The sequence below is a fragment of the Lasioglossum baleicum genome, chromosome 2 (assembly GCF_051020765.1).
Source record: "Lasioglossum baleicum chromosome 2, iyLasBale1, whole genome shotgun sequence".
Lineage (NCBI taxonomy): Eukaryota > Metazoa > Arthropoda > Insecta > Hymenoptera > Halictidae > Lasioglossum > Lasioglossum baleicum.
In genome coordinates, this window is record NC_134930.1 from 9,405,531 (window position 1) to 9,428,239 (window position 22,709).

The following is a 22,709-nucleotide window of genomic DNA, read 5'->3' on the forward strand; positions in this document are numbered from 1 at the left end:
CGATTGATCCGTTGATGAATCGCGATGTCGACTAACGAATGTGTGCCCCCTCCCTCGAAGTGCTTGAAACAGTGGAAAAAGAAGCGTAAATGGCTTGGGAGATTGACACAGGACAAAAATACAAGTTACGCGTTACTGTACAAGGATACGCGCACTTAAGAAACCAAAAAGCTCTACTTACAGTACAGAAAAATCATGATCAACCGTTCGTTTCTATTCCGAGCTGGATTTCAAAAATACGCGGGCAAAGAAATGGTTTCGCATCGTCTGCGAATCGTTTGTTTTACTCGTAATCGAGATAAGGCTACCGTACATTTTGCATTTGTAGTTCAGAGAGAATTTATTCTCTTTTGGAATTGTTTCGTTCGTGATTTAGATACTTAATGTTGTTAGACTGTGGATTTAGAATTTTGCAAAATGAAATGAGATTCTGCGTAGGAGTGTGTATCTATAAACTATATGTACATATTGTTACTCGGGTTGCTAAAATGTTATTAGGAAACCGCGTGAATTCACATTTTAATAGAGTCCAAGATGAAAGTAAAATCTGCAGTCAGAATCGAATCTAAATTGATCGGAAACGATTCGTTAGCGTGTTAAATCGACAACCCTCGCGCACCTTTGTCACAGAAGGAAATGAATTTGCGTACAATACGTGGGAATGAATCTACATGCAACACGTACACATGCCCGTGCAGGATAAACGAGTTATGAATAACTCCTTCCATTAATTGAACGTCAACTCTGTTTCAGTTTAAAGAGCAGAATGCTGGAAATTACCTAACCGGTGCACACAGGACAGTCTGTACAATCGTTGAACCGTAAAATGTTCAAAAGAGCGATGGGGAAAAATAAATATTGGAAAGAAATCAATTCAAGAGTGGAATTTCGCTACGGACATGGACGATCCAGGTTGGCCGCGTAGGGTTCAAATTCGAGAACGAAATACGAAATTACTTTTGCACGAACCTAATACATATGTATACAGGTAAGTATATATTTCAGCAGCACGGCTGAATTTCGACAGTTGAACAGTGAACAGCCATCGAACGTTCGGAAACGAAGAGTTGGTCATTAAAGCGAGCATCGTCGAGTTGGCAAGCGTGCGTAGCCGCCATTAATTAAACGCTACGAGAGCCCGAATAAGTCAAAATGTGTCGACGATACGTCGCTGGAATATTGCTCGTTCCCAGCTTTAAAAATAGAAAGAGAGGTGGGGCAAAACGTGGAAAAGAAAGAGGGAAATGGGAAATGGGAAAAAGGAAAGAGGACGAAAAAAAAATTGCTGCAGCACGATGAATTGAACATGAGGACGGGCACAAACCGGGCGAAATAAAATTCGCGGGTGCGTTGCTCGTGTAGATTGTGGAGGCGCGTTAATAAAATTCTGTTGCCGTATTTACATCCTGAGGAATCAGGTCGTGTCGCAGCGCGTCCTATTATTCCAGAAATTGACTGGGGCTCGTGCAATCAAATCCTGTTCGCGTTCGAAAAACCGGCCGGAAAAAGAATTTCATTAGTCGATGAAGACCGACACGGATTTTGGCTTTTGAATATTCAGTGACGCGTGCGCGTGCCCACGACCGAAATACAAACGAGAAAACCATTGAATTAATGATTCGAAAAAAAACGATACAATTTTTACCAGTTCTATGTATAGGTAACCAGTTGTTAAATCCCAACTATTTTCTATAGCAACTTTAGTTATTCCCACACTGAGAAAAAAAAGGTAGTTACTTCAATAACACGCGTGTTATTGTAATTTTTTTACTTCGATGAATATCAATGAATTTTTGAAAATTTAGAAGCAAATCGTGATGTATTTGAATTGTCTATCATGAAATGATTGAAAGTATTATTCGATTCAATACCGTACATTATTATTCGTAATATTTCTCTTTTTCCTTCAATCAGATATGTTGTTAAAAAAATTTGAGAAATGTATTGATTTATACTGGAATTGGTTTGAGGCCATATCTTATTTTTTTGAAAACATTGATGTCAAGCTATTCGCTTATATGATTGGCGGAAATGAGTTTTGCTATTGAAATTCAATAGTATTAAATATTAAAATAAGTTCATATGATATTGGCACTATGCAATAGTACATCTTATTGAATCAACATATATTTTTTTTGTTTCGACAGGATTTTTTTCTCAGTGCACGCCAAGAGCAGCCTCTTCTCTGATTTTTAAAATTCTTTCAGCTCGCGAGGGGACCAATTGTTGAAACTCGACCGTGGAGCGAACCTGGGGAGTTCTAAAGGATTCGTAAAAGATATTGCAGATCTGGTAGCAGAAAATCATTAGGTTCGTCCGATTTTGATTTTAGCCTTTTGACAATTAACTCGTGGACCGTAGCAATGATGATATTAGCGAGGGGAACGGCTCGCGAGCCGTGGCTTCGACCTCCGACCTTTCCCGAGCGTGTCCATCGAAAGAGTCGCATTAATTCCATTATGAATCGAGGTCAAGGAAGACTCGTTTCGGCTGGGAAAAAAAGTAGGGGAAAACGAAAAGAGGGACGCGGCTCGCACAAGTGGGGGATAAAGTTCTAATGGAATTTAATCCCGAGAGAAAGTGAAACGAAGACGTCGAGCGGTGAGCTGCGAAAGCCAAACACGAAGAGACACCGGCCACCGCTCGCCAAGTTACAGGGAAAACCTCTTTCCTCTCTTCGTTTCTGCGTGTCGAGCGTCGAGTGGCCGCTTCCAGAGGGAGGAATCTTTTAATGAGTGTGCCGTTCGCGAAGGAATCGCTTTGCACGAATCGATCCCCGTTTAAGCGAAACGAATCTGCCCTTCGCGCTCCTTCTCTATCATTTTTAGTTGAACAACGAGTTGCCGCTGCTAATTTTAGTACATACACCGTCTCCATAGGCGAAAGACCATTTTCCGTCCATTTTCTCTGATCTCGAAGCGAACGGGTCTCCTCGCGTTCATTTAAGGAAGACAGTGGATCCATTGTTTTTTGTCGCAAACGGTGACTTTGCCTAACGAAGAGGGCGCGTCGCGTCGCGTCGCCTCGGATCGAGTCCGGCAGATGCGCGGAAATATCAAGGAGAGGCGCGAGTACACAAAAGCTTCGAATCCCTAAATGGGTCGCAGCTTTTTGATCGAGCTTTCAGTCCTCGATGCGCGTTCGCTTCTCTAGCTCTTCTAGGTTCTTCTTTCACACTCTCTCGCTTTCTCTTCTCATTGTGATCCCACCGGGTGAAACTGAATTCCTTAGCCGAGCCTCCACAATCAGAGTGAAACGGAAGTTTCTGTTCTCCCCTTTCCTTTATCCCGAACCAGCCTCCCTCGTACCGAGTTTCACTTTATCGGGATTTCCACCATTCACCGATTGAAGGTCTGGTCCACGGTTTATTCGGATTCTTTCACGAACCGTTTACCCCTCTAATTGGCCAAATTACTGTTTTCTTTCCCGATGTTCTCACTTTGGACACTCTATCGGCAACACGTAGACGACACAACAATTTCTCTAATTTGTTGAATAAAAATATTATAATATTATAAATGGCTACTGTAGGTGTTTTACAATTTGATACGCATACATGTTCGAGATAACACCGCGTAGTTTCTATGCAATTGTCTTTATTAGCAAAGCGGCGGCTTTGCAGATTGCGTTTGACGGTTACAGGCCCAATACTTGGTTTGAACCGTTTTAATCTACGGTTTCCGGCACGGAATCTTTCATACAATCTGGAGGAACCGGGCTCGGGCTCGTTAACTAAGAAACTTCCCTCCGCACGATACCAAGAATTTCCGGTATTCGTTTCGTAAAAGTTCCATCGGACGATAATGTAGAAATTAGCGGCGCGGAGGAGTTCCTGCGCGCCCCACGACTAATTAACCTAATAATAAAGTTGCGGCGCGCCGCGCCAGGAACAAGCAGCGAGCTGAACGAAACCTGGAAACCTGAGAAGTTTCCCTGAAATTCGCGCGATTATTCCCGGCCGATAACTTTCCCTGGGCCCTTCGTTAATATAATAATTACTCGAATAAATGCATGCGCCCGAACGCAGTGTTTGTTTCGCGTTTCGCTTGGACGCAGTGCAGTGGGGCGGGAACAACGAATACTGACATAATAATGATCGTTACAGTCAAGTCAAAGATAGACTGATGATAGCTTTGATTGGTAACTGTTTAGAGCCGTAAACTTCTTAGAATTATAATTATAATTGTTTGTGACGAGCAAATTCCTCAGGTGAAAATGCAATTGATGACTGTTAATGTTAATGTATACAGTTCGAAGATCCGCAATGCACTAATAGCTAGTTACGTACGCTGTCCCCTTTCGACGGAGCGCGGCAGCAGCAACCACGCGATTTCAATTAGCCGGCAGTTCTGAGTTCTGGTCTGAATTGTTTGGTCGATCGTGTTTTGTCAATCAAAAGGTAAACACTTTGGGAAATCAACGTGGAACGTCCACACGGTGGAGAAACGCGTTGAAATTGTTAAATGCTTCTGCCAAAATGATTTCGGTATGTATTGATGTATACTGCGGCAATATTGACTGGCCTGTAAGATCGCCAGATTTGATGGCTTCAAATATGTTTTTTTTTTTTTAGGAGAGCAAATTTCTACAAGCAATCGACAAACGTGCATGCAATCGAAAGAAAATATTTATCAAATTGCAGCAGACTTCCGCAGTCGCGTGATTCGCTAAATAAGACATCGGATGATGAGATTAAAAACAAAGCTATGCTTTTCACGACAGCAATGTAAATTTATTACGCGTTTTCATTCTTTATCTTCCAAGTTAACTGTGCAGCGTTTCGCTAGTAAAAAGATACGTCTAACAAAAAGTTGGCAACAGTGCCCACGATGGTATCCGTTTGTCTCTGAAGCGCTAAGAAAACATGCAGCTCGGTGGATTTTATAGTGCAAAGACTCTTTGAACATTTGTTTGTCACTCGGTAGTTGCACGGTAGCAGCAGAATGTTACGCAACAGTGGACAGACTTCATTTCCATCTTGGTAACTATCCGGGAAAGAAAGAAGAACGATGGAGAATGTACATTTTTATTTCATATTTTATATCGGTCAACTGAAATTGACGAGGCGAATCTTTCTCTGCGAATAATGGAAATCCGTGTGCCCAGTCTTGGCGATCGTTATTCTTCTTTATATCCTCGATCTTCTATTGTCGATGCTATTATCGATGTTCCTTCGAAATACAATTACGTTAACGTTAACAATAATGCAAATGTAACTTGGTTGATTCTGATACATATGTAGAAAGTAAAAATTTTTATCAGCAATGGCAGACATCCAAAAACCGCGAATAACTCTGTCATTTTTTAATATCGCGTTCTGGCAAAACGGAGAATAGAGGAAAATGTTATGTTAACACCACTGTGAACCTCCGGCGTTTCTCACCGATAAATAATCCTTAAAAAGTAAAATTCCTGGAAAGACAGTTTTAGATAGTGAAGCAGGTTTACCCCGTTAATGCAAACGGTTTCGTTAAAAAAGAAAGAAAGTACATAGAATGCATTTCTAGCTTCGCTCTCGTCGGTGGTGTGCAATCGATTATTGCAGTTCTTACACAAGTGCAGTCTCACGGACGTAACTCCGGGCTCATCTCAACTCGCTTGATCATTCGAGATCTGATTTCCGGATTTTTCGAGGCCCGGCGCTGTGCGGCATCGGCGCGGCGTTCGCTTCGTTAGCGGAAAGCGACGTACGATGCATTAAAGTCGAAAAGAGATGAAAATCAAGAGCGAGGTAGTCGAGGCTCGCTCTATTTTCCTTGCTGGTGGAATGGCAAAATGGCGGAATGGCGAGCGGCGACGACGGAATTTAATGTACTCGAATTTACAAGCTGACGGAATTATGTAAAGCGTATGATAATTCTGATGGAGTCTCGCGGTTGCTGAAACTTTCACGTGCTGAAATTAGAACGGACGCTTCTGCTCGAAATTTGATGAGTTGATGCAATGGATTCTATTCTGCGACGCGGTCGTCACAGAAAACAATACGTTAGCGCGAATTCGTGGAAATTTGATTGGTAAACAGCGGATCTTTGATGCAAAATAAACATTTTCTACCTGGATTGCAAGAAACTCGAGGGTAATAGAAATTTATTTTCTTTCTTAATACGTTTAACGTATCTCCCTTAATCCGGCGACTCTGCATCCAAAATGAGAATTGAACGTCTACTCTATCAATGCGAAGTGGATCGAACGGAGCTCCGAAGATTTCCATGATTCGCGAAGGATCCATGACGGGAGCGCGTCGCGCGTCGCGCCGCGGTGATATTCAAATTGTCAACGGTGCGCTTTGTAAATTGACTCCTGGCAATCCATGGAAATTTATTCGGTCTTGTTCGTACCCGCTCCACATACATACCCGGAATGTTCAGCGAGTTTGAAGAAAGAGTCGTCGTCAACGGGCGCCCCACAGTGGGCCGGATTGGGGTAAGGTGTGACATTTACCCCTAAAACGAACTTTCTCGTATCTATATCCAATATATGAACATTGCATCCCAAATGTCCATAAACCTCGGAAATGAAGAACATAGTACAATTTACTAAATATTATAGTTGTAATAAGCATTGAAAGTTGGACGTTTTAAGAGGCGTATTTTTCACGAGAAAAATTGCTTCTCTTTGATGCGATGCCCTGACGTTGCTATTTAATATTTTCTCTCGCTTTTTTTTTTTAATTGAAGAGCAGATTTTTGCGATAAGAAATCGTATCTTACATTATTAATTAGTCGGCATGATATATTAAAAGCCAATGCTGAAGTAAAAGTAGAAAATTTTAAAAATTCTTTATATTCGGTAAGGGAGATCTTTAAAGTCCCAGGATGTCCCAGGGTCTAACAAATTGGAATATTTTTAGTACACCTTCCTCTAAATAACCGTGAAAGAATTAATGCCCTAGTCGAACCTATTCTCAAATTATTACTGTTTAAAGCTATCAATGTTCGAATAGCGAGCAGAGTCGGAGCGGAGCGAAGCATAGTTTGTTGACGAGCGACGCGAGGTAGCGACGTAAGAGGAACGCGCGAAAAGACGAATCGCGCTTAACGACCGTTGTTTATTTCACGTTCGCGGATAGTAACGAATTATTATAAATAGAGAGTTCACGGAGGGACTCGGCCTTCATTCCCTAACTTATGGCTACAAGTGTTTATATATATGTTATTATTATTATTATTATTATTATTATTATTATTATTATTATTATATATATATAATGGTATAATTGTAACACTAATGGCAATAATAATAATAATAATAATAACATTGATGTATTTTTTCTTAACTAATCATTAATGTTTCATTACTACATTGTCCAGTCCAAGTTTCGCATCCATACCTTTTACGAATCAAAAGTTACGAGGCAATGTCACACTTTACCCCAATCCGGCCCACTGCGCGCCCGCGCCCGCGCTCCCGCCCATCAAATTCCGCTGAGAAAAACCAGTTCAATGCCAGTAGTAAATTCTTCTCGTCTAGTTATCGTTATTATTGTTGTAAAACGCGTTGACTCGGGAATATGGTGCTCTTGGAATTCCATGCAGAGTGCCACAACTACTTTTCTAAAGTGAACTTCCCGGAGAGAACCTCGAAGAAACCCTACACTTGGGGTCGCGTTTTCCCAATGGTGGCACGAGATTGAACATTTTAAACCTTCTGGTACCCCTTATTTACAATCAATTTAAAAAGTCTCTATACACTCTAATGAAATCACTTTTTTAAAAGTGGGAAAGAAATGGGTTATAATTTGATTTTCCGCGAAACTATGAAGCAAGAAAACACCAGGCTCCGTGAAATCGGACACTTCGCATGTACTAGCCTAACATTTTACGAAAGGAAATGAAATGCGAGGTGCGTGACAAGTGTCATTTAACGCGGAGAAGTCGGAAACAAGAGGGTGTAGCAAATTGAAACTGCAGTGACATAATTTCCGCGTTTATCCCGATCTCTGTCTCGGAAGTTACACAAAAGATCGAATTTAACGGCAACGATGACGGAAATTAGGGTCTGAAGAATTCTCTTCCAGTTTCTTCACACACGCACACACACAAGCTTCGCATTCATTACCCCTTACTACACAATATTATGCAATAAATTACAGAATACATATTCGATTATTCATGCGCATAATTTCATAATTCGGGTTATCACCCGACGCAAGGAACGTGTCACGCGTCGAGATTATCTTAAAAAATCTTTTTCCTCGTGTCAGATGTTGAAACGATGCGCGATGATGTTGAAAAAAAACTGGTTTCCTTCGGATGTAGCAGGACTTGTTTCGCAAAGATCATAGTTGGGAGTTCTATACATATTTCCAATGAGACAGTTGGAGACTTCTGATACTTTTTCGAAATTGTTTGAAAATGTTCCTCTGAAAAAATTCGTAAAAACTTGTGCAAAGACAGCTTTGAAAATCAAAATGAAACGCCAGGAGAAATGATGGTAAAACTATTGAAATAAGAATGGTAGGTGATAACACAAGATAAATGGAGAGAAAACTCACTTGAAGCTCAACCCATAGACCTTGACAGGTTCCGGGGATGCCTCGCAGGAAACACAACTCAACCAACGAAGACACTCGATGAACATTGTTGCAGACAAGATTCGCACGATATCAAGACAGCAACGAACTTTGCAGATGCACTGTACACTTTCCTTTTCGTTCAGTTTTCGAGCCGCAGTTTTACCGGCACAGAATTTTTCAAGACACAGTCCCGAAGAAATAATGCTGAACTAAATAATAAATAAATAATGTCGAACCTTTCTTTGAGAAATGTTCTTCGTGTTTGATTGAATTTTTTAGTGTTTCTACCGATTCAAAGATAAAGTATTATACATACATATATGTATATGTATACGTATTAAGTTGAAGTATTTCCGTTTTCCTGTTTTTCCTGAGCATTAATTAAGAAACACGAGGGTGATTGTTTATAAAAGATTTACACTTAGCCTCACAGGTTTAACGCGCGAAGAGCGCCATAGGCTTGTTCGACCATTTAATGGCAACTGAAGCATGAACAGTAGGAAGGTTACATTTTCCATACGTTCACGTTCCGTCGCGTCGACCCAACACGAAGGACAACCGAAGGAAGCCATGCTTTTTTTCGCAATACTCGAGTTTACCGTCGTACCTATGTTTGGACACTGAGAGCAAACAAAAACTTGACAAATCAGCTGCTTCAATATTTTCACGGTCGCAAACGTTCCACAAAACGCTCGGGTTGCTGCGCTATTTTTCAAACAAGTTTTACCACGTTTTTATTAGCTCGATTTCTTGTTTTATTCATAAACTGCGGACCTTTGCGCATTTGACAAAATTGGTGGACTTGGTTAGCAAAAAAGTTCTTCGTTCAAACGTTCAAACGTACGTGTCCTACAATTTATTACCATTTTTGGTAATCTATGGATAATATTATGGTTTTATCTTTATCTTGCGGATGAACGGATGAGATAATCTCTCCTTCTCTATGTATATGGTGCATGACCCATGTAGGTTGTATGTATTCTTTGTGCAAGGTCCGCGACGCGATCCTTGCGATTTCACAATGGCGCTCAGCCTCCGTGTTTTGTTTCGCGAATTCGTGGAATTACGCGTCGAACGTATAATTGTATGACGATTGACGATACGTAAAAGAAAGCGGCGGAAGCCCCACCGTCGCCGCGCCGATGCACGCTGAATGAAGCATTCATAAACTGCTGTTTGTCACGCGTGAATTAATACGGCGCGACGTGTATGGTACAACAACTCGGGAATTCACTGTAGACTAGACCGTGCACGGCAATTACGCGTTACGACACTCGGACACGATTTAATGCATAGGTTTCTTAACTACCGATCGTTACGCGTGATAAGGTTACAATTTTTCTTGACGCCCACTCTTTCGAAGACACGACAATCGTGAAAAGCACGAAAAGACCGAAAACACCTTTGTGCCAATCCAATGATCCAAACTTTTTTGTGTCGTAAGAGATCAATTGTATTCATATTAGAGTTTTTGTTGAACATTTTTTATGGTACCGGCAACGGCACACGCAAAATAGGAAAATTGCAACCATAATGACAACTTTATCTTCATCGCGGAAAATGGTTTGTGTGTTTACCATCCGCTCCGAAACACATTCTCTGTAACTTTTCCCCGACCAGAAAGTCGAAGTTTGTGAAAATTCCACGGATTCCTACATCTCTCAAAGTTTCAGGACCCGTGAGCGCATATCGCGCTTTTTAATTACTCTGCAATTTGGAAACTATTCGTGCCTTTATCGCGAATTTTCCAATTGTTTCCGTTCTGTACGGCGAATATGCTGGACCGTCGATTTCGGTTAGGATACATAAATCTTTTACGATTCTATATTTGATGAACTATCATTTGGATAAACTGTGCAGAAATGTTGAAAAATTAGGCAAGTTGGATCAATTTGTTCCAAGTTCTATTAACTGTACGGACATATCCTGGTCTCTCTGTCGATAGTGCTCCCATCCCTCCTTCCGTGGGCTCGAATTCAATTATTCTGTACTTCCCCGAGGGCCGGCCGCGCATCAAATTTTTACACGCCTGTTACGTCTCGATTATGTACGCGCAACCGGCATCTCGCGCTATAGCGTGCGTTTACTGCAATCAAATTCTCCGCTCGTTTGCGAAATTTTCTTCGTAAACATCGCAGAAATGTTCCAACGAAAAATTATAAGAATGCATGTTTCGTTTCGACTCGATTCGATTCGCGTTGAACAAACGGAACACAATAAAATGTAAAACACAATTAAATTCCATTTTACTCGAACCTTCCTATAGACAATTAGTATTAATTACATTGTATTAAAACCATCGACAGACTTTTAAGTCGACTTTTGTCGAGTTCCAGTCTTTGTAAATTATACAATGGTCATTTAGCTGCGACACAAAGCGCCACAGTCGATTTATAGTAATGAAGAGGTGCTCGGCCGTGATTAACAGTAAAACTTGTAATTTCGATGCGAATTTCTTTCTCGAAAAGAATAAACCGTGTAAAACGCTGTGAGCACGAACGGCGAACAATGCTGGGAAATTTTGCTGGCGCGCGCGGCGCAAATTCATTTTTGGTTTTCACGGGTCTGTTTGAACGGCGAAGTGCTCTTCTCATGCATAACGCATCCTTTATTTCACTCCGCGATTTAACCCGGAAAACCGAATCGGAAACACTGAAATCAAATTTTAAAAGGGGCGAACTTTCGTGCGGAGAAGAAAGTATTCGCGCTCGGGAAAAGTACGCTCGGCGCGGCGCACAGGGTTGCGGAGTCAACCACCCTCTTGGTTCAATTACTTTCAAACATGCTAACTTCCTAATTCGTAATCTTTTTGCTCTCGGGCCTGGAAACGTAATTTCACTATGTACATATTAAGAAACTTCACCGGGCGAGTTTTCTTCGCTGAAAGACCTCGCGATCGAGAAAACATTTTTCCCTGCTTCCAACAATTTCGTAATCGTGCTTTTAACACTAGGTACGGTGCATGACGCCTTCCGAAATATTGCGAACCAAACATTGTTAACATATGGTTATTCTAAACACTGCCATGAAATTGAATTACGTCTCACTCGATAATTTTAACAAATTTGACCAAACATAATGTTATTTACCACTTCGATTATACGTTGGACTTGTCTATTATTAATGTAAATAGCTTAGTATATGGGACGGACAAAATTGTCTTTTCAATTCAACTACCGCGGTGTATTTTATCATTTGCTACACTTCTTGTACACTTGTTGCGTCGTTATCAGTCGTTATCGATGCATTTTTTTCGAATATTGGCACTGGCGAGTCGATTCGATCACTGTACAGACACAAACTGTGTCGCGTGAAAAAATTACAGTACATAAATGTGACCGGTAAGAACATGATTCGCGAATCAATAACGCGAAGCATACTGCGTTTGAAGCCTTCAGAGGGAACACTATAATGTGTTCCCGTCTTTCTTTCCAGTTTGTTGTCTCTCACCGGTTCTCCCTCTCCTTCGACCAACTGTAGAAACAGGCGACACCGGTATGCATTCGGCCAGCTCATTACGATCGTAACTCTTGATCGACCTGATGGAATATCGTCATTTAACTCGCTAACTGACTCATTCTATTATTCAATCGCTTACTTCGTTTAAGAACTTTGCGGTATCGTATTTTTCACAGTCTAGTGATTACAGTTGAATTTTTTAAAGATTTTCGACAGTCTAATTCAGCATTGCAGACGGCAGTTTATATTTTTCAAGATCCACGTAGAATTTAGATATCCCCCGAATACATACTCCTGCAGCTGTTTCCAAGGAAGGATTAACTGGTTTAATGAATTTTCCACTCCGACCAGCGTGGATTCTATTTTCTAGGTCTCGACTAAAGTGCAAACTGAAACATTTTAAAATACAACTCTCGTTGTCTTCATCTCCAGACGAAGCCCAGATGTATCCAGCAACTGGACTACGATCCAGCAAACCGGAAGAAAACCGGGCAAGGATGCTCTGACAATGAGAAGAGCATCGTCGAACGGAGAAACACCAATGGATTTTCGTATCGCCGCGCCGCGTTGCGCCGTTGCATAAATCGCAGACACTTTGGTAGTAAATAAAATACACAAGTTTCCGAGTGCCGCGCCGGTCGTTAGAACGTTCCAACTACGCGATTGGTATTGCAATAGTAGCTGGAATTATTTAACGCGTGCTCGAGAGATTGACAGGATGCTAAAAGGTTCGCAAACCGTTCAGAAATGGACACGTCGACGAGCGGAATTTGCAAGATTGTTTTCCTCGAGCGAGCGAGCGAAGCACGGTAGTATGCTACAAAATTGCAATCGAACTTCTTCATTTGTAAATAAATAAAAATAAATGTTTGAAAAAATACCAACGTTTTTAAAACGGACTAAAAAGTATAAAATAATTTTTTCTAGCCCAATACAGATTCCTAATCCGGTACAGATAGTCCTGAAAATTTGTGATTGTGAATTTTTAATAGCTATGAAAATACTTGTAAGATTTAAAACGAAAAACGTGGGGCGCATGAAATAGATAACTGACGCATGAACACCTAAGTCACTAGCAATTCTAATGAACTGCAAATGATATGAACTGTTGTGCGAGTTTTCTCAGCGGTAGCTACTCTCTACACTCCTTACTATGTATGTATTATCTTGCGCCCCACGTTTTTCGTGTTAAATCTTACAAGTATTTTCATAGCTATTAAAAATTCACAATCACAAATTTTCAGGACTATCTGTACCGGATTAGGAATCTGTATTGGGCTAGAAAAAATTATTTTATACTTTTTAGTCCGTTTTTTAAAAAATTTATTTTATACTTTTTAGTCCGTTTTAAAAACGTGGTATTTTTAAAAAATTTATTTTTATTTAAATAATTATTTTCTGCTTTTTAGTTTTGTATGTACAAATTTGATGGCCAACCGGATAATCGAGGACTTCGCCACTTTGAGCAAACCAAACTTCGAGCGAATAATTGTATTAACCCCTTGCACTAATACTTATTTCACGGCTATAATGATTGGAACACGTTCATCATTTCATGGTAATGTTCTCTTCGATGTGTGTGTGACTATTATGTCAGCAGAAATAATAATTTACAGCAAATGGGAGCTCAATGGTGGTGGAGGTCCTAGTTGTCGCATTCTTTACATCTCCTTCATTGCATCTTCATTGCACGGTGTCTTGCCAGTGAGTTTTGAGCAATCAAGCTTTTCTATTCTTATACCCATCCAATGATCTGACACATGTAGTAAATTTCAGACGGTATTGCGACGCGTCATATCGAACCAAACAAACGCCGCTGCATGGCGATCGCTGAACGCGATGACGTAGGTTTCGCGGGGGGGGGGGGTGAACAGGTAAATATTTAATTGTTATTTCTCCGAAACGGATAGACTTTTAAACAAATTTTTTTTTTGAATAATGCATTGTCATCCAGTTCTGAGCTATGTTTAAAATTTCAAGCCTCTAGCTCATCGGGAAGTTAGTTTAAAATCAATTGCAAAATTTTCCACCGAACAAACAAACAAGAAAGCGAGCTAATAAAAACGTGGTAATAATAATAATAATAATAAAATAATAATAAAAAATAGAAGTTAGATACGCAATTCTTCAACGTTTTTATTTTCGAACCAATATTGTTACTAAAATAGCAATGAGTTTTCCAACGTCAATTTTAACTGTACGGAATGATAATTTTCTTTAAATATAGTGGACTTATTAAAATGAGAATCCAATTAATTTCTGAATCCCGTATGTTGTAGCACCTGTTCGGTATAACATCCCCTGAAATACATGAATTTAGAAGTAATCCGTTGGGTCCACAGCCTACAGCAAAATTGCCATTCAATATAACGATTTAATCCTTCATAGTTAACTAGGATATATGGCACACTAATACACCATCCGAAATACATACATACATGTATTCTGTATTCTGTATTCTGTATTCCGCATGTATGGAATGTCCGATTTCAGAATATGTATAACTTTTACAAAACAAATATCCTATTTTCCATTTTCCAATTCGGACGTCCAATTTTCCTTTTAAATCAATTTTATTCTAATAAGTTCATTTAGAAAAAACAACAACAATACTTTTCACAGTCAAGAATGATCACAGGAGTGATCTAATCTGACTTCGCAATTTATTTCATCTATCAAATAAAAGTTCTTCTCGGTCCGCAAATAAAATAAGCAAAATTGCAGCTCTAAAAGAGCACGCGGCTTGCTTTAATTAAATCGCGTAATACAGTTTGCCAACAAGCGCGAGCGAGCGCTCAGTGGCGAACGCGCGTTAAACAAACGTACTCCGATTTCATTTCGGGGGTATTAGCATAAATATACAGATTCATGATTAAAAATAAGTATACGCCAGTCGCGCCGCGCTGCATATTTATAATACCTGGATGAAATCGTTGTTACTTGTTTGCGTCGGCTGCGCTCGTCCGACTGTTCGTCAACCTCGCATTGTTAATAAATAACCGGCTGAATCTCATTAGAATATATACTCCGATACTTCCGATACAATGCCGTGTTGCGGCGTCCATTATTCACCGCTTCGAAATGCACTCGCGTTGTTCAGCGCGGAAACACTTGTTCGTTTCGCTTGCACCGCGTGTTACAAGTTACAATGCACCGAATCCGAATCCGAACCCGAACTAGAACTAGAATGAAAACACGTTTCTTCGGACCAAGGTCGCGTTCGTTTTCATCTTCCCTGTCTGCGATTCGAACATTTCATTTCTGTGCTCCCAAGAAAATCATTTTGAGCTCTTTCTGCTCCTTTATCGAGACAACCTCGACATCTTGAACAAACAATTGCTTATTTGTTATACTTTACGAATTATCGTTATGTACTATTATTATTCCGTTATATATTTTCAACCGCAATAGCGACCGATAGGAATGATTAAAAAAACTTATTTATAATTTATACATCGCGCGGCGAACTAATCCTTTTAAGGATGTTCTGGAGGTATATAAAAACGCAACAAAATTTTTGAAAATTTCACAAGGTATAATTCTTACTAAATTAATGCAATTACCAAAGTTTGGGTTCGATTCACTGCACTGTTTAAGAATTGTAGCCACTTAAAGTTTGCACATTTTAACACGTCTTCTTATGGAGAATTCATAAAATTCCACTTCAAACCCTATTTAAACCTTGAAAAAACGCAACTAGAAACTCCAGTTTTTTTGAATATGTAGTAAAAATTATGTAATTAATTATGTTCAAAATTTATTGGGATTCACTAAACAGTTACAGAGTTAAAAAGTTATAAACTGCTACAAAACGTCAAATTTATCGTGTTGTCTCTCACTAGCATGGAAACGGGACAAGCGTAGACCACTGAATATAGCTACAGAGAGTACAGTATTCGCAAAAGTTTAATGCAAAATATACTCATGAATGGCTTTCATTGCCATGTATTGATGGATTTCGAATTTCTTGTACTTTTGTCTCCCATTGTACCTCCAGAACATCCTTAACACCCAAAAGAAAACATCCGAGCCATTTGTTCCAATTTGAACAAACTCGTTTTTAAATGATGTACGAATGCTTTTTAAACCCGATGTAGCATGATTGAAAATTCGCATAACCACGGTTCTGAAAAACTGTGCAAACTCGTCGCAAGCGGAGCGTTTCGCCAAGCGTCACGAAAACGAAAAATGCGAAAGAGAGTCGAACGATCGATAGGCGTGTCGCGATTGTTAACGGACAAGCATACATTTTCCGGGGCGATTGAAGATCAAAGGTGGAAGCGGCGAGCGGGCACGATCAATTTTCACGCACGCCCGCGCCCGAGCGCTTCGCGAGTGCTCGAATCGCGAGAATTTGCATTCGATCGTGTCAGCTCGATTCAAGGATTTTGCTGATAACGTTGTACAATAAAAATTGTCATTTCGTTGACCCGAGACCTAAATAAAACACTATTCCTTTCCTTTATAATTTCTTTATAATGTTATCAGCGTTGCATTTTCAAAGCCCGTTTAAATGTTGAATAAATTACGGTCGTTGCAGCAAACACGGTAATTGCTGACAAACAGCATCCCACTGCCTTCGGGGTTGGTTAGAGAGCAAGCAACGGAAAAAAGATTCCACGAAGTAAACAGCAGCGTTTCTTAGCCGAGGAAACGGAAGGAAGATAATGGTAAGAAGTTTTGTTGTGTTTTGCAGTCGTATATAAACATAAACGAGCACTGTCTGCCGCTGAAAATACAGCAGGAACTCCGTTATCTGGGGAGTTTCTTCTTCTGATAAAGGACCATTAACGTTTCTTAGCGGGAAGAATTGCAAAACATTTCTCTTGCCTTTTCATGGAATAGTTTAGCGTCATGTCTCGATAGACATAGACATGCATATCCACGCTACAGTCGAAAGTGTTACACAAGCTAGAAAGAGGTGATTCCTTATTAACTTATTACGTAAAAGTGAGCATGTAATAGAAAATGTTTTCATGCCGATGATGAAGAAATTTTATTGAACGAACAATTCGTCGTTTCTGCACCAGGGATCACCTCTTGTCTTCTTGATTTTCTCATTGTCAGCAACAAATTCTACTCGACGCTACAAATTCATTTTCACAGAAGGAACCTCCTGCAATCTTCCGCAATACTTTCACCACCTGCAGCAGTGCACAAAAAACGAAGATTTGAAACCGAATTTCCGGTGTAGGAAGCATCGGCGAAGGGGTGATGGAACGCGCGAGGGTGAACCGGAAACGAGAATCCGTAGGATTAAAGAGGGTACTGTGTACAGTCTAACTCATCGTGTCGAGAGGGTGATCTCGTGCAGCTAATTTCACGCATGAAATTTCCCTTGAAAACAAAAAGAGGAGGAGGTGGAGAGAAAGAGAGAGAGAGAGAGAGAGAGAGAGAGAGAGAGAGAGAGAGAGAACAGCTACACAGGGTTCGAGTTATAAACATTCGTTCTCACCCTTCGTTATCCTCCTTGTTCTCCTCGTCAGCCATAGTTCACCTTTTCTTCTTCTTCCTCCGCGGAAAGAAGAATCGCTCGGACGAAGGGAACACTCGGTTAGCAAACGAAAACGGGTTGCGAACAATTTCGCTTTGCACACCGATTTGCGGACTTGTTTCGCGAATTTTTCTCAAACAGACAGGAAAAAGAAGAAAAGAAGTATTTGATGATCCGAGCAGGACTGCGAGGTGCCCGCTCTCAAGTTTTGCTCGACTGGCGCGCACGAAGTAGCCCAAGGCATCGTCAACTGTTAGGGCTTCGGAAATCCCGCAAGCACACAATTCTATTTTGTATAATGCCATAATGCCATTAGGGCTATCCTATATCGGCGAGTCTGCTGTCCGCATGCGGTGTGTCGTTCGAACGGTAAAGCGGCCAGGCCGAACGACGGAAAACGGGCGCGAGAAGTGGTCGTTTTAAATAAGGCAGAAAGAGTCCAAGTCTAGAAGCTATTGCGAAATTTCGTCATTCGTTACGTATGAAACGTTCTCCGCATATGTATGTATGTATAACCCTGCGGAACATAATTGATTGGAGTCGCGAACGTTGTCGACGAAACAATTATTTGCGCGCGAATGTTACGAACGAAAAATTTTACATGACACGGAGCCTGTGAAATTAAAATTGATACATATATGTATAAAGTTTTAATGATATGCACTAATTGCACCTGCACGCGATAACTGTTGCAAGTCTGGAATGTGAAATTTTTTAAAAGAGCAAATTTCTATATTTAAAATTACCTAATTAACTAATAATTGCGTTTGAAATATTGCATACATATCATTTTCTGGCTTTTTCCACGATAAACGTACGTATTATAAAATATTTCAAACGATAATGTAAAAAGCTTGTATAAAATTCTTGTATGAAACGCGGGAAAAAACTGCAATACGTTATGTCTACAACAGAGTGTTTGCAGCGTTGTGAAATATTGTTATCTGTAACAGATGAGTGCAATTTTTGACTGTCGGAGGAAGATGAAAAATTGCTTCTGCGAAAAAAAATGGTTGCTGACAAAATGAACACGAATTGCTCTCTTCAGTTTGTCCAAACTCTTATAACAATCGCGATACGAGACACAAAATTGTAGGTACGGCAAGTTGTATTACTACATATTTACATATAATTAATTGCTAGCAATCTTTCCTCGGAAAGGCCACGTCCAAGAACAATCGTCTCGCAAATCCGAAATAAAATAGTTGTACTCGGCACATCTCTGAAAATTAATTTCAAAATCTGGAGAAACAATTGCATGAGCGATACACTGATACACGATTGGCAGGGTAGTCAACGTGTTCGAAATGCATATACATAAATATGCATGCAGTGTTCCGCACAGGATGATGCAATCCGGCAAACAACCGAGCATCGTATCCCGTGGATGGTCAGTGGTCAGGCAGCGAACAAGGATTTTAGATGACGAGATACGCAAAGAGAGACAAAGACAGCATCGCGATTGTCTAGAGGTCGAACGGAGATCTGCGCACGTTGAAATTCGAGGAGACAATAAACCCTTTGTATGAAAGTTATTACCGTCGATGGCGCGCGCGGTGCGGCCCGACAGAGGAACTGGAATTGGAAAAATGGAAGGGATTCTCGTTGGCAGACAGGCTTCTTCTTAAAACGAACCGACATTTTAATCCAGCTTATATAGAAACACTAAATGGCTGCCTGCCGACATTCCTCTACACGTACCATATACATATACCACGTCACAGAATTATTATACGCGTGCAAGAAGATTAAAGGATTACGCAAGCGTTCTAGGCGAATCAGGCTGCGAAGATGTTCGCGACGCGACGGAACGAGAAAAAACAATTAAACCGTTCTACACTTTCAGGAAACATCAGTCTTCCAGAGACGAAATCGCTGGGTGCGCAAATTAATCTTCAGACGACGCGACGCAGCGCGGCGCGGACCATTTTTATAATTCTGTATAATTCCGGATATTTCGGACTAATTCGCTGCTTTATTTATTCACTTTTCCAAGCATCTTTTTGGAGGTACTTATCGTAAACATTCATACGGAGACCATAAAACCTGACATTATTGTATAAATAATACGGGAGCCATAAACCTCTAAATGGGAAAACACTCGTTAAACTCGTGAACGATGGAGAACACATTTAAACTGCATGCAAACGAATGCAGGACACTGACAATCTGTCGTCGAGCAAGATAGGGAACTGTGAGCGAGAGGCTGTTGCTGGTCCTCTGGGAAAATATGTATAAATTCCTTGCAACCTGGAGGGCCTATCAAACCTGATAGAAATTATATAAAACTCGTTAAACTCCGTGGAACTTGCGAGGGATTCGCCAAACTGAATGCAACTAGTAGCGGGCTCATTAAATTAGAATAACTAATAACGGAGCTAAAGGTTTCGATGCAAACAAGCGCAGGATATACATACATACCAGGCAAGGGACTTACGGCTGGCATAAAATACATTCGTACTACATATGTACATAGGTAATGCGTAAATAATATATTTTTTATCTGAGTTTTTGTAAATATTTACCAATACATTCCATGCAGACTGTTTCATCGAAATCGATCGAGGTTGCTACGATTGAACTGTTCAACATTTCAACGATTCAACAGTTCCAGGGTTAATGGTGTAGGCCCTTTGTTGGAAATTGGACGAACAAGTTGAAGAAGCGATCGATTCTCGAGTAATCCACTTGGCCGAAAATCGTTCGCGCGTTTGCGATCCTTTATCGTGTTCATTGTGCGATGCGAGAGGAGATGAAACCCTCTGTATTCCCGGTGCAATGCGCGCGATGCATTCGCGTGGGGAATACGAACCGTTTACGTGGCTCTCTTCATAGGCGGTCGACTACGTGCCGGTTTTACAGCGGCGCCTAATCAGCTGAAAATGAGCAAGAATCTTTGTATCGTTGCTTTTCTGAAATCGCGCTCCTTCGCTAATACATACTTTCACTACTAACAACCTTTCACTGACCGCGGTAAACTAAAAATTAGTGTTTTTCAATCAGAATTCAAAGATAAGAAATATGCTCTAAATGATATCATGCTTGGACTTATTTTAATCGGAAAAGTCTGACGAATATCGTGGTAACAGTTTCTCGTATCTTTTGTGATCACGGCGGAAAACTTGGATTTACCGGAAAGGTCCTCAGCTTATTTATTATGTACCGTCCTTCGATAAAATAATAGTGCACACTGTGACCATCTTATCGTGGACTACAATAGCAACCGCAGTTTCTACGGCTCATAACAACAAGGACAGACACCGAACACACGGAAGAACGCTATTCATTTACACCGCGCGCGCGGGCTTGACACTTTCGCTATTGTGTAAAGGTAACGAAGCGTCGCCCAAGTCCGGGCCCGGCGACAACTAATACGAGCTTAATTTCCTGCATGGGATACCAGGAAACGGAGCCGTCGCGTCGATCGAATTTTTCGAGGATCTGGTATGAGCGTTTTCAACAAGTGTTGACGGCTTGACGGGGCCCCCCGGGCCTAGCCGATTAAGATGGTCAAAACTGCCCTTGGAGGTTTTCCAATGACTAATCGAACCATTCGAAAGCTGACCAAGAAAAACCCCTCTGAACAAAATCTCAGCCCTCTAATTAGATTTTGCGCTTTTCTGTGCATTTTCCGGTTTCCGTTACGCTCTAAAATTCTGAAAAAATCTGACATATCTTGGATCCTAGGTTTTTGTTGCAAACTACGCTCGTGAAAAATGAATTGCGGGAGCTGCAACACGGTAATTCGGAGGAAACCTACGCGGCGATACGACGCGACGCGATACGATGGATCGTCGTATCGCGCTGGCTTTTGTAATTAACCTGCAATCACGAGGTAGAAAAAGAGTCATGTTTCAATCAAACACCCAGTGTACGTATCCGCGTAATTCGAACTATTTCGAACGCAACGCCTATCCTTTGTTAACTCGCAAACGCGCAATAACAGGAAACACGTATTCACGGTTCTCGTGTATTATTACGCAACAATTTGCAACCTATATGGGCCATATCATGGGCAATCGCCCGCAATTACGGGACGGTGCAACGCACCGTTGACTTTTAATCCCTCATAGACGTGCTAGTGCGTGCGTGCACATACAAAAATCGTCACGGCAATTTCTTACTTATCATTGCACATTTTACAAAAATCTTGTTACCTCTGCTACACTTTTTCTTCATTCTAGTCGAGTGCAACTGAAATCTTTCAATTAATTCGACTGTACTACACGATATGTAAATATGTACACTGTATTATATCATTGATTTTTTATTTCTACAATTTGAAAAATCGCTTCCTCGAACCAAGGCAACGAAATTTGTCGATTTTTCGTACTTTTTTGACAGTATCAGAACCGAGTAACGAGTAACAGAAGGAACCAACAGCAATTGGGAAGATAAGAATCACAGAGAAGAAAACGGAGCACGGAAATTGAGAATATAAGAGCACCCTACAGAATAATCTGTGATAAAAGCTTCTTCCGTCTCTCAAGTTGAACTGGAACGTAGGATAACAGAAGCTTCGATGCGAATTCATACACCGCACTACGTCTATATGGAAAAGTATATGCACTTTTATCCCGAATAAGAAAGAAGAGCCACGATACGGGGGAACCAACTGCGCGGCGCGCGGCGAGTGAAAAGAACGGTCTCGAAAGAAGCTAAAGGATATTCATGAGGAACGCACGAGGATCTACATATGTGCCCCAGAATGTTTTCCCATTTAACGGGCGAAATGGAGCTTGTATATTTTAATTTGATAAACCGTCGAGTACGAGAAATGAACTTCTATTCAGGCTTCTAAATATGTTCATTCCAAGATTTAACACGGAAAAGAAAGATGGTGTTTGAAACGCGAACAGAATTAATCTGGAAATTTTATATTTGACGAACCATTCAGCAAGAGACGAAAGTGTTCGTTCAGCCATCCGATTTTAGAAATGATTTAGACTTTAGATTTCAATTTGGTAAATTGGTGGACGAGAGAAAAGAATTTTTCCTCCTTAGAAGTTTTCAATCGCAGTGGGCGAAATACATGTATCGTTTCCAAATGAAAATTTTATATGTATGTATTTCAATTTGACAAATTGTTGGACAATAAAAATGAATTTTTATTCGGTCGCCTCTCTTTCTAAAGCATTTATGAAATCGTAAAATCCAATAAATTTATTCGTTTAAAGTCAACAAAGCATATTGCGTTCGAATGAAAATTTCATATTTTAATTCGACCGTATCAATGAACAG

The 22,709-nt window shown here is 40.5% G+C and overlaps 1 protein-coding gene across 1 annotated transcript; it reads right to left on the reverse strand.

Annotated features, from left to right (window-relative positions):
* Positions 1–4,544: 4,544 nt before the first annotated feature.
* On the reverse strand, positions 4,545–17,423 carry LOC143218392 (uncharacterized). Its single transcript, XM_076443544.1, has 2 exons — positions 8,495–17,423; positions 4,545–8,362 (listed from the first exon to the last, which is right to left on the reverse strand). The coding sequence occupies exons 1-2, from the start codon at positions 8,578–8,580 to the stop codon at positions 8,200–8,202; spliced, it is 249 nt and encodes an 82-aa protein (XP_076299659.1). The 5' UTR covers positions 8,581–17,423; the 3' UTR covers positions 4,545–8,199.
* Positions 17,424–22,709: the final 5,286 nt, after the last annotated feature.